The 12989-nt window shown below is 38.6% G+C and overlaps 1 protein-coding gene across 5 annotated transcripts in view; it reads left to right on the top strand.

Annotated features, from left to right (window-relative positions):
• The first annotated feature begins 917 nt into the window (after positions 1-917).
• The window catches only part of LOC136676569 (FH1/FH2 domain-containing protein 1-like), a 54425-nt gene continuing 42353 nt past the window's right edge, over positions 918-12989 (top strand). For all 5 annotated transcript variants that reach the window (XM_066653668.1, XM_066653667.1, XM_066653666.1 and 2 more), the window contains exons 1-3: positions 918-1382; positions 3669-3775; positions 6922-6986. In XM_066653668.1, coding sequence (XP_066509765.1) covers positions 1218-1382; positions 3669-3775; positions 6922-6986 — 337 coding nt within the window. In that variant the 5' untranslated portion in view covers positions 918-1217. The remainder of the gene's footprint in view (positions 1383-3668; positions 3776-6921; positions 6987-12989) is intronic.

Raw genomic sequence — 12989 nt, 5'->3', positions numbered from 1 at the left:
AACACGTTTAAGTCCCTATCTCCTAAACCGTATGACGTAGAAACAAAATTCTTTTTTCCCTAATTCCTTGTTAAATCTATTAAATCTAAAACATTACAAACTTAGATTCACTTTTTGCAAGTTAAATTTAAACCTGTGATTTCTTGTTAATAGTGTGACCTGTGGCTGTCACCACTGTGAAGAATCAGGCGGTAAGTTTCTGTAACATTTAGTGGAAGATCTGAATGAGAGTTAACATTTTCATCTCCTGGCTGAAGAATATTCTCCTGCTGAATGCTTTAAAATGTGTGAGAAGTACTAAGTTTCACTGAAGAGCAGCATGTTTATTTAAGGACCCAGGAGAAGCTCTTTTTTTATTTATTTGAATGACATCACACACAGTAAGCAGTCAGTGCCATGACTAAGCATTTCCTCTTTGAATCTGCGGTGATATGTCTAAACATGTAAATTCAGACAGACAGGTTTTCTTAAGTCACAAACCTAAGGAACCAATCCTGTCATGTTTGTGGGGCGGGGCTTTAGAGCTGCAGGAGAACGGCGGATGCGTACACGGGTTTAGACGCTAAATTTGCGCATGCTGAATGGAGGCGGCACTGACTTTTAAATAAATGTAATTCTGATGACCAGGGATGCATTTTAGGGCATTATTCGATGTCTGGCAAGGCGCTGTCATCTCTTAGACGCAAAAATGTGAATGAATCTTTCACAGTAGCCTTCGTTGTCCAGCTTGGTTTGTTGGGCGTTGTCATAGCAACACGTCATCGCTTCCTTTTAGTAAGAAATGGTGTATTGTATTAACAATTTGAGAATTATCTTCAAAACTCATTAGTAGACTACAAAGTATATACTTTATATTAACATATTAGTGTGTAGTACACCAATGGGGCACAGTCAAAGTCCCTCTGAAAGTCGGGTCCGTGTGGTTTGCTGCCTCTTTAAAGATGAATGGGAGGCATGGGCGGTGCTTTCCCTCCTTTATAACAGTGTCCTGTGTTGGAGCTGGGCTGTTTTTTCCTTGTTGGGTTCAATAACGTCACTGCCACACACACCGCGGCGTGGTGTTCAGTCCCGTGCCGTACTTCCACTCTTTTCCAGTCGGTCGCCAGTAGGCTGAAGGACTGTTTCTGTTTTAATGGCTTGTCATCTCGCTGTGGACTAAGAACCGGTGACTCCAGTCGTTTAAAGCAGCGAGGGCTGTTGCCCAGACGGACGGAGACATGGCTGTTATACAGTGTCGTGTTCAGTTTCTGGAGGACACGGACCCGTTCGTGTGTACAAACTTTCCCGAACCCCGGAGACCGCTCCAGTACGAGCTCAACGAGAACCTGCCCCTTAACGAGCTGATCGCCGGGGTCCATAAACTGCTCCAGGCGCCTCTCAAGGTAAACCTAAACACACATGCATTCCCTCTCGGCAAGGGAGGTGTACCAGCCCAGAGAGCAGAGAAACATGGAAACGAGATTGAATCCAAATGACTACACACCTGTTGAATCAACATTTCTGGTTTCTTTTCAGTCTACAATGTTGGATTTGCTGAGTTGTCAACGTTAATTTCTGACTTGTTTCAGTGAAACAATTGCTACGCTTAATAGATATCAATTTCAGGTTTTATATATTCAAACAGCAGAGTATACTGCTAATGATTTCACATGTCCTGAGTGATGAAAGAGCGAGGAAAGTTTGCTGTAGTGGTTCTGTGAGAACTGCCTGTGTTGTGGCATACTGTGACAATCAGGCTACTCTTCACTTAACTACTATCAGTCTAACCTATTTGAGCTCTCCTTCTTCCTTCCACAGGCAGATACTGAATGTGGGTATCTGCTGTAGTGTCTTATAATCTAGGCTTAAAGTTAATGGTTGAACCTGTTTTTTTTTTTATTGTGGAAATAGAACCACTTTATTGGCCCATGTTAACTTGACTTTAATTGATGATTTTGTTAGGGATGGAATCCATTAGAAAGCTGGTTTGAAAGTGGTGTTTTAAAGCCTACACACCTCCATAACCGCTGCCAGCTGTTTACAATGTTGGTGATTATTGGTTGCTGATGTGCCTCCTCACTGACATGCCTATGTTTAGGGCCTGCTGCAGGTTGCGGAGGACTAGGGGGAGGTAACTAAGTGAATTACTGGCTGGCTATTGCTTTGTCATATTAAAGAAGATGGTGAACCCCCTGCATTGTCAGAGCATTCCAAGCAACAGAAAAAGAACAACATAACGAATGTATTGAGTGTTCTGACCTGTTCCTTCATTGACCTTACGTCAGCTATTATGTTGAAACCAGGGAGCAGGAGAAGATTAATCACAAAAAGGAACTGAGAATCAAATAGGCTGCACTGTAGAAGTCCAGTCCTCTCCATGTTATGCAAGAGGTGAATTGCCAGTGAAGTGCTACAGCTGTCCTGCATAGCTACTGTTGGAATACATGTCTAAAATGTTTGTTTTCTGTAGGAAAAATAAATAAAAGCCTTACAGATATGTCTAAACTAATTCTCATAGACAGGGCTCCAATGTGACAATAATCTGTAGGTATCTGCTGATCTAAGAGTTCTTCTAGGTCTTAAGCCAAGACTCAATTTAAATAAAATTCTCCATTGAAATGAATATGTTGTTTGGGAATAGGTCTTACTCCTGTGTGGACCATCAACCTCATTTGTTATTGCTGAATAACACAACAACATGTATTGGTGTGACAAAAAAATCCCAAGCTTTTAAACAGGAATGTGTGTATGTATTTGGGGAAGCCATGGCTAAATTGTCCTGATGCTTGCGGAAAGGGTGGGATCTGTAAGCAGAAGATAAGGCCAGCTAGAATGGTCTGTTCAATTAGTCCCTTATTACAGCTGAGCGAGGAACGTGGAAGAGTCATCGTAATACATGGGGAAACGCACAACCAGATAAGAGCTGAAGAACCCTTAACCTTCCTTCCAGAGACTTTTTGACTGGACAATGAAAGCAAAAAAAGTTAGAAACCATTCTCATCATTCCTGATTAAGAGATTATGATCTCCCTTTCCACTGGTATTTCAGATATTGTTTGCAGAATGTACCCTGCATTTTTCATAAGTGATGCCCTAAATAGCCTCCATATTATTATTATCTTTGGAATGGATTCAATGCAGTGTTTCCAGGGACTTGATAAAGTCTCCCTCTTGAGCTCTTACCAAGATAAACAATAACCCTTATGCCAGGCTTCACAATATGCAGGCAATCTAATAATTTTATTGTTTAAGTAGTGCAAATTACAGGTTGTTACAGCACAGCAATTCACAAAGCAAGATTTATTCTTAGGTCAGAAAACATAAGTATAAATTGAGGATTGTCCAATAGGTTCCTCAGCTCTTTTCCTATTGGATAGGCTTCACTTTCAGTTTATTTGACTTAACTAAGAATTCCTGCTTTGCCAACTATGATTCTTATCACTTGTGTATTGTTACTTATCGAGTAAAACCTATTTAATCAATTTCATGATTTTCAAGTAACTTGTTGTACTCTACATTGTGTCAAAGTTTGGATTCAGCAAACAATAGAAAGGGTTGACAATTAACAATGGAGCATATTGACATTTCAATACATTGCAAAGAATATTACAATTACAATATGTAACACCTTTGTGTGTTGTGTGTGAATAAATGTAAGACACTGAACACCCTCTCTTCTCCCATGCTCAGTTAGAGGAATGTGCACTGCAGGTGGCTCCTAATGGAAACTACCTGGATCTGGAGTCTTCACTGGTGGAGCAGAGGGATGAACTAGAGCAGTTCTATGAAGATGTGTCGTAAGGATGAATCCTTAATTTTCTCTTTTTTCCACTCTTTCAGTTTCATTCTGCAATTCTATACCTGTGACCTTCTAATTTTAATTGCCTGTCTGCCTCTTTTGCTCAATTTCTTTATTTAATTTTTTTTTTTTTTTTTTAATACACAGTTGCCTTCACATACAAGGCTTTTTTGTAAAATACTGATTGTCATCAGAAATGAACAATATCGAAAACAAAAGTGCCTTCTAATGCTCTAGCCCCAAGCTATTTGCTACTCACGATACAGCCACCCAGGACAATACTTTGTATTGTTCCAACTCTAGAATAGTTCAATAGAAATGGTTGTTCACTTACTAATACCCATCAACATTAACTTTACAGAGGGCAGAACAAAATAATTTTACAGTTTTGAAAACACAAGTTTTTAGTGCGATATTGACAGGCTAACAAAGCACACGGCAGAACACTGGAGGCATTTATGTAAGAGTTAGGAAAGGGTTGAGCTTTACCGAGGTAGGCAATAAAGCAGAGAGATGGACAGAATGGCTCAAAATGACCATGGGCTTTCAGAAACACACCCAAACACACTTGTGGTCAGGGATGGAACTCTGATCTTAAGTCTGGGCAAGGAGAGAGTGAGTGGACCACATGAGTCATCCTCACTGTAGGAACATGACAGAGCAGTGCCCATGCTTTTTTTAAGACACATCCTTGGAGTTTTGCTTTAAACCCATGAGGCACTTGGTAATTTAGCTGTGGTAAGTGAAATGCACATGCTGTCTTATTTTACCTCATCAGTTGTATTCAGTCAAGGTTGGTTATGTTTTAGAACATGTTTTGGAATTCTCTGGATACAGATTAAAGGTACAGGTTCTGATGCTGGTGTTAGCCTTGAGCTTAGTATGATTTTTATTTTTTTTAAACTCCTTCAGGGTGGTATTAAATCACATTTAAATTCCAGGCATTAAAGCCTTAGACAATGATAAAATCACTTTATATTTAGACTGCATAATGATATATGTGCAGATAATCTTCTGATATCTGCAGATGACTGCCTACTCCAGGCCCACTGGCTAAAGCAGTCACAGAAAATGTATATATGCCGTAATGAATGACTGCCTACAATAAGTTGAATTAGACTGATGTTTAGATTTGATTCATTTATTTTTTAAAGTTATGTTAATGTGCAGTGTCTACATCTTTCAAAAAGGTATTGATATTATTACCAAAGAGATTTTACATGAGGCTATCTAATTTCACAGGAAAATCATATCAAACCACCTCCCGGTGAGGATTTAATCCTAAGGATAATCTTCCTTGCTCTTAGATGCTTGCTTGCTCAGATATGTTTCGCAGACAAATCAGCACATGTTCTTCCCTTTCTCTATTACTGGTGTGTGTTTACGTCTTTCATACACTCACGCAGTCACTCTCACACATGCAGTCTTTCTCTTTCTCCACAATGAACTCAATTCTAGAAGCGAACATGAAGCGAACCTAATTTGAATGTATCTGGGCTGCTACACATTCTCTTCCAGCAACAAAAGCACATTCTGTCCAGACCCCATGCAAACCCTGATCCTGGGGAGACAGTGAGTGTGTATCATTCGCGTAAACCACTGAAATCCAAGGCTTCATTTTCTGCTGAGAAAGTGAATGGCATAAGAGCATGCAGTCATATTAAATAAGCAGAAAAAAAAAATCCTTGAAGTGATGTAATCTCTTACAAGGCGTACAAGAAAAAGTCAGAGGGAAAGACTTTTTCTGATTAAATCAAAGACTTGTTTTCTTTTTAGCAGCAGTTTCCAAGTCTAAGCATGTAGCCTTGGTTTGTTATGCAGCAAAGCATAGTGTATAATTAAAACCCAGTCTTAACTTTTAAAAGGGCATTATTTTCATGTGCTACACTCAAGCACTGCAGTCACATCTGGAACTTCATCAGGTTCCACGCTGCATACAGGAGAGCCAACAGGAAACACGTCATTTGAAATAACACTTGGAAAATAGAAGCGCGCGTGTGTGTGTATGCACGTGCATTGGCCACATACAACACCTATGAGAAAACCCAGGCCATAAAGTGCCCTGATTTTAGCAGCTGACTCTCATGGAGCATACTTTCCATGCCTGTGTCCTGACTTTCCATACCATAATCCTCCACTGGCTGCCATGACTGTGTGCGGTGTAGTCTTCATCTAGATTCTGTATGTCATCTATCTGTTTTAAAGTACTGGTTTGGCACCAAATCAAATTTGTTTTAACCCATTCTTTTCGGTCTCATGGGTATCCTATGCATCACTTAAATACAGAAAATTAATTACATTTTTTTTGCTTAAAAATGCCATTTTGTTTAAATTCATTAATACATTCATTTTCTGTAACTTCATTCTGATCAGTGTATGTAGGTGTCTGTGTCAGTCCTGTATCACTGAGCACAAGGCAGGAACACTGGACAAATCATCACAGGGCGTCTTATAGCCAGTTGTTCTACAAACATGTGTGAAGTATACCAGAGCACCCACATAGACGTGATGAAAAGACAATTCAAAATAAACCAGACATGAGGGAACTGTTTTTTTAATCAATTGATTGCATTCCCTTATCAAATGTATTTAAATTGTAATCCTATGTAACAATATTGCGGTCTTTGACACTGTTTAAATGTTTTGTACATTCTGCCTGTTTATTTAAATCTATGGTCAACATTTTCAGACCCTGAGGACAAGCCTTGTGTACATTTATGCAGAGTTACATGAAATGTTGCTTAAGATATAATAGATGGCACATTTTTGTATTTTATAAGTCTAAATTACTCTCTATTACTGAAATGTCAGTGATAATTTGCATCAAACTACAATCCATCAAAACTAAGCTTGCCTGGTATGTTTTTATTTATTTATTTAATTATTTTTTTGTTTTTGTTTACTGACAACATTGGTCTTTAACTGAAAAGCATTTGCTGTAATAACATTTGGAGAATGGAGGAAAGTTATAGTCAGTTGAGATTGCTGGGGAGAACAGAATGACCACAATGCTGAATAACAGCAGCGAACGAACTCTGTCCCCCCACAGAATCCCAAAAGCATTTGCTTACCACAGTACCCACAGTTGACCGCATGCTTATTCTTCTAATGTGTCTATATTTTTATCTGCTTGTATTTCTGCAGTGTAGGCAAAAAGCCCATCCTGATCCTCCGTACTCAGCTGTCAGTGCGTGTCCACTCCATTCTAGGTAAGAATATCTTCTTCCCCCTATTCTACTCAAAATCTGGTAGCATCAGCTGAAACAGGAGAAACTTTTGGCTTAAATTTCAATGCAGAATCTTTTAGTAATGCTGAGGTAGCAATAGAATCATCTCAGCCTTTCCACTGGAGTTAAAATTTCCTTTTCTCCAGGAGCTCCCAAGGGATTGAGGGGGGAAAAAGGCCCACAGTGCCAACCATGTTAAAATCATTTTTATCCCTTTTTTGGTTGTCATTGACGTACAGCATTCCTATTTTACCCTCAAAATCCATCCCTATTTCTGATCTCATCAGCTGCTCTTGGTGTACTGCTATTGCCTGCTACAGAGGTCATGGTCATTAATAGAAGTCTGACTGTTGTGTTTTGATGGGTTTTTTTTTATATAAGCTCTAAAGGGTGATTCCAGTCCTCTGAGCACAGTAATAAGTACAGAAGTTTACAGATTTTTTTTTAAGTATTATTCAGAGGATATGATGTAAAGGGAGTAATCCAGAGTGATATAATGTGAAATTGTGTAGGCAAATGTCCAGACTCTAATTGCATTTCCGTGATGGATATCAAATATAGCAATGCTGATATCAGACCTTTAGTTACGTTATTTGCTGTGTGAACCACTGATCAAAATGTTATATTTCACTAGGGGTAAATCAGAAGTCTTCTTTGAGTCCATTTTTGCCTTTCTGAGCTTTCTGTATGTTGTTCATCATGAGTAACGTAATTCGCCATAATACAATATATTGTATGGCATTGCGCACGCATATGAACTTCAGTGACATCACATTGTTAATTCATAGGGTTTAATAAAATGTCAGTCCACCCTGTGTAATGTATATCACACACAAGGACTTTTTTTAATGCAAATATTCATTCATTCATTCATTGTCAGTAACCGCTTATCCAGTTCAGGGTCTGCGGACACTTAAGTTGCTTGTCCATCTACCAATGTGTGTTTTTTGGGCTGTGGGACACACACAACTCCTCACAGACAGTCACCCGGAGCAGGGCTCCAACCCACAACCCCAGCCCCCACACCCTGGAGCTATGTAACAGTGACACTACCTGCTGTGCTATCGTACTGCCCTTTATGTAAATAATGTCATTGTCTTAGTGCGAATGATTGATGTGATCAGTTGTGACTCATTTTGCTAAATCTCTTGCGCTGTTGATGTTCAGGTTTGATGAATCTGATAATAGAGGAGGAGTTTTAGTGAAAGTTTTTCACTGCTCTAATGGACTGCTGCTTATTTGTTAGCAAAACGAGCAGGTGCTTAGAATGCGTGTCTCACAGAAAGGCACGTGCCTCAGCAGGATAGACCAGTTCCACTGTTTTGAGTATTAAGGTCTTGAATCTCCTACACATTCCAGGTGAGGAATATAGGGCACCACTCTGTCAGACAGAAAGCAGTATCTGTAGTGATATTGATTATCTCCAAGTTGCTTTTCCATTTCAACACCTGTCTGATTTATTACAGCTAATTCAGTGGAAGTCTGCCCCTTAAATCATTATAAAGTTGAGAGGCCCAGATGTTAATCTGAGAGGTTTTAATGATAAGACATTTAAAACAGAATGACTCACTTATGATATCTCTTATATATAAACTGGTTTATCTGTAGACCCACAACTCTAAAGTCTGGGGTGTGGTGTCTCTGAGGGATAGGTACAGAATAGTTGTTAGGAGTCTTTTTAACTTTTTTGATTAAATCATCTCATGGGAAAAATAAAATCTGCTACTTTTTTTTTTTTTTTTATCATTCTGTCTCTAGAGAACTAACATAACTTTGTTCTGGATGTATACTGTGGACATATACCAGTATGACTGGTATAACCTGCTGTAATACTGTGGGAAATGTTCTGTAAATTAGCCATATTTCATGTTTTCCTCATGTGTTCTTTTTAAAAACTGTGGTGTTTTCCTTTCATGTACCCTTTTACAGCACTAACAATCGGTTTTGTGTGCAGGTTTTCCTTAAGCCCTATTATCAGAACAGAAATCTACAGAATGTTTTTACCCTGCAGAATTTCTTTGCTGCCCCCAGCATATTATACTTTGCTTTTCAGAGTCATCTGTCCAAACAAATATGCTCACACATTCTCTTTTAAATCCCCAGCTTCTTTTCTAGAATGCAGGTTTTCTGGAGGTGATTCCAGGTGATACAGGTTTTGGAAAATAGCCTACTGTTCTGTTGACTTTTTTCAGGCATGTATTGTCCGGTCCAAAAACTGAAAATATAGTTCATAGAGAAACTGGTGATGCTGAAGTTGATCAGCTACTTTTTCTAAAACTACAAATCCAAACACTGTCTTTCCGTACATGGGGTATTTGTTTATGACTTCTTTTTTGCCATGTACTGTCATATGCAAATATTTGTGCATAAAAATCAACATATCAGCACAACAGTTTATTTAACAAGCCGTTTTCAAGCATTTGGTTTTCTGCAACCAAATAATTTTAAGACGGCCCATTCTTGGAATCTGATTGGCTGCAGGAAGTATGCTTGTTGTTGTACTTTTTAAAAAAGCATTAAACCAAGCGTTTAACTACAAATGACACGCCCTTCTGTGACATTTTCTGCCTGCTAAACAGTCATTGAGGCCCTCCTAGGAAGTAAAATTAATAAATAAATACAAGCAGTGGTTAAATATTGGGCCATTAATGTTCGTTTAGCAACAAGTAAAGGCAGATCAAAGGTATCAAATAACATGCTGGAAAATCCCTGATGGCTAGATTCATCCACGGGGGAGTATGGGCATACATTTAGTATGGAGGGAGTGAGTTCCTCTCACCTCATCACTCGGGGTTATGTTAGCTAATGCCAGTGTCTGATAATAGCTGATGCAGAACACCAAGTAGAAGTACTATGTTGAGCTGTTCGATGAAACATACATTGGTGTCAGTCAGAAAACAACTGTGGCTGGGATTCATGTGTATTAATGTTCTTGCCCTCAGCCTGGTTATATTGTATGATTATGAGGAGAGACCTCTCTGCTGGGTGAAACTTGTCATTACTAAAAATTGGGGTGAAAACTGGGCAAAACAAAGGAAATCTGTTGAAATTTGTTCTCAAGGCCTAAATAAGTGCATGTGAAAACAGAGTAAGTGAAAGACTAAAGAAGCTGATTTGCCTGAATTGACTGCATCAATGGCACTGGTTTATGAGCCTTATCTTAAGATAAAACTAGGGTGACCAGACGTCCTCTTTTACCCGGACATGTCCTCATTTTTAGACTTGTTCGGGCGGAATTTCACAAACGTCTGGGATTTTGTTTTTCTCGTACTTGCATAGAATTTGGAGAAGCATTTCGGGAATTAAAAAAGAAATTCCCATGTTTTGTGTAACAATTAAAGGTGTAAAGGACCCAACAGTGCAACCCCCCCCCCCCCCCCAGGACGTGTCCTCTTATTCACCATCTCAGATCTGGTCCCCCTAGTTAAAAACAGGCCTATATTAATGTACAACTGGGAGAAAATGCATCATTTAGTGATGGACCATGGACAGGAGTTGAATTTTGAGGGAGAAATCTATTTAGTACTAGATACACACTCTAAGGGAGCGGGAGTTGGGGGAGGGGGCAGATCTTCTGGGAAGAAATGTGTGGTCATTTATCTATGTCTTCCTGTTGTGTTAAAAACAAGCTGATACAGCATCCTGTGCTAAGTGGTGTCTGAACGCATTTCTGGACTCCTCGAAGAAAGTGAAAATGGAACTGTGGTGATTTTGGACATGTCTAAACAAGCACATGTTGTCAATGTTGTTAATCATATCCTTGCCTTGACCATTAAGAGTGTGTGATTGTTCAGATTCATTGTGTTGTTTTATTTTGATTGTGGCTGTTGTATTCCCAGCTTCCTCATCAATGAGTCACATGTCATTTCTAGTGCACTTTAACAGTGTGGCTGTTTCCTGTGAGTTGCAGGAAACTCTTTCCATTTGGTCATTGAATCTAAAGCTGCAGTAATGATGGAGGTATTCGCCTACAACTTTTTTTTTTAAACAGAGATGAGTTGGAGTGTACATTTTTAAATTATTATTTATTTATTTTTCCATCTGAATCCTACTACTTAATACTTATTCTAGTTACCAGACCTTTAGGTTTATTCATAATTTTAGCAGACTTAAAGTTTGTTCCTTAACCTGATCAGATGTATTAAATGTATTTTCTTACATGGAACAGATAACTTAAGCTGTGCTTAATTGTTTGTTTCAAGGAAAAAGCTCAGATCAATTTGTTCTGGCTGGCTGATGAAGACCGCTGTCTGTGCTAAAGTGAGAAGTGTATTGTGAAATTCAGACCTAATGGCAGCACTGTGCACTGAAGGTTTTGTTGAATTGCTCCCACTGTAATTCTCTCAGAACGGAACAGTGTCATTTAAATTGGCCAGCAGGAAATGCCATGCTGCAGATAGGTCATTCCGCAGGGCGCCGGACATCTATTTCTGCTCTGTTTTATGTGATAGTGGTCAACATAACTGAGAACTGAAAGCTTCTAGACTTATAAGTGAGCTTATAAGCTCACTTATAAGTCTAGTTAGTTAAATATGGATGAATATAAAACAGGTGTTTGTGTAACATCAGGCTAATGGACATAAGCTTTGCTTACAGCATTCTGTAACTAGCAGTTTAGTCTTTGTATGGCACCATTTTGTCTGTGTGTGGTGCATAACATGCCCTTTTTACAGCTATTTAAGGTGTTGATCTAGGTGATGTTAACAAGGCTCTTCCAGGTGTATGGGCTTGTATCAAAGTCTTGTCCACTTGGCAGCCATTTTGAGAATGCCTCAGGGCTGTCATTTCCTCTCGTACAAGACTAGGGCAAGTTTCGCACAGAGCTTAGGCTTCCGTCTGAATAGAAAGAACACTATTATAAAGAATGCAAATAGTTTAACTTTGAAATAGTTTCAGATTTCTGGTAAAGCAAATAAGTAATTGGTATTGTTTGGTTCAAATAATTCTAAAAACAGGTACATACGTGCATATATTTTCTACTTTCCTACGCTTGAACACTTGGGTCCTGTGGCCACAAACACCATGGTCAGCACTGGGACTCCAAAGGGTTAATAAAAACTGCCATAGAAGATTCACTTTTGGTTGATGTTTGATTAAAGAACTATTTTACAGGAAAGCCATTCATGTATACGGGTATTTATTTATTTATTTATTTTATTTTTTTATTAATTATATTAACTTAATTTAGCCCAGTCTCAAGCTAGTCTCTCTCCAATCTTGCAGGAGAATTCTATCATCTGAGCCTTTAATGGGTACTTTGCTTTGCTCAACTGATACCAGTACTGCTGAAGGTCTCTGGTGGAGACTGTTCTTAGGGATGAGGTTGTTTTAGTATAGACATGTCATTGGGACCTATTTATACAGCCTTCTGTGTATGTGGGTGCATGTGCTTCCTGTGAATGGATACAGGCAGACTGCTAACAGTCTGAAGCCATTGTCTTGTTTTCCCTGATCTACAGAGGTTTTCTTTAGGCTTTTGACAGAAATAGCTTCCAGTGTGGCTTTTGTTGGCTTTACAAACATCTTCACTGCCAGCAGCGCAAATACTAGGCCATACTGATAAAATGTATTATTTCTCAGTAAAATCAGAGTGCCATATTTATTTATTTTTTTCTGATGATATTTAATATAAATAAAATTCCTGATGCCATGCTGACTAAGAGTTGCTGCTATGTACTAAAAGGATGACATTTGTATATGCATGTGATTAGACTTTGTTCTGCATCAGAATTACACAAGTGGGTCTCTTGCACAGTATTGTTAATTTTAACCATAACGAGATATACTGTTATGAAAAACAAAACTAAACAATATTTATTGACTCTTCCACAATAGAATAGAGTGGTTAGGATTTGGCAATGTTATTTATATGTTCTGTAAAGCTATAGATATGTAGACTATTAACTGATCCCAATTAAATAAATTGGTTAAAATGAACTTAATTAAATCGGATTTGCTTTGAGTGTTATTGTGTTCTGGCTTTCA

The sequence above is a fragment of the Hoplias malabaricus genome, chromosome X2 (assembly GCF_029633855.1).
Source record: "Hoplias malabaricus isolate fHopMal1 chromosome X2, fHopMal1.hap1, whole genome shotgun sequence".
NCBI classification, from domain to species: domain Eukaryota; kingdom Metazoa; phylum Chordata; class Actinopteri; order Characiformes; family Erythrinidae; genus Hoplias; species Hoplias malabaricus.
This window is presented reverse-complemented; position numbering and strand designations above follow the sequence as displayed.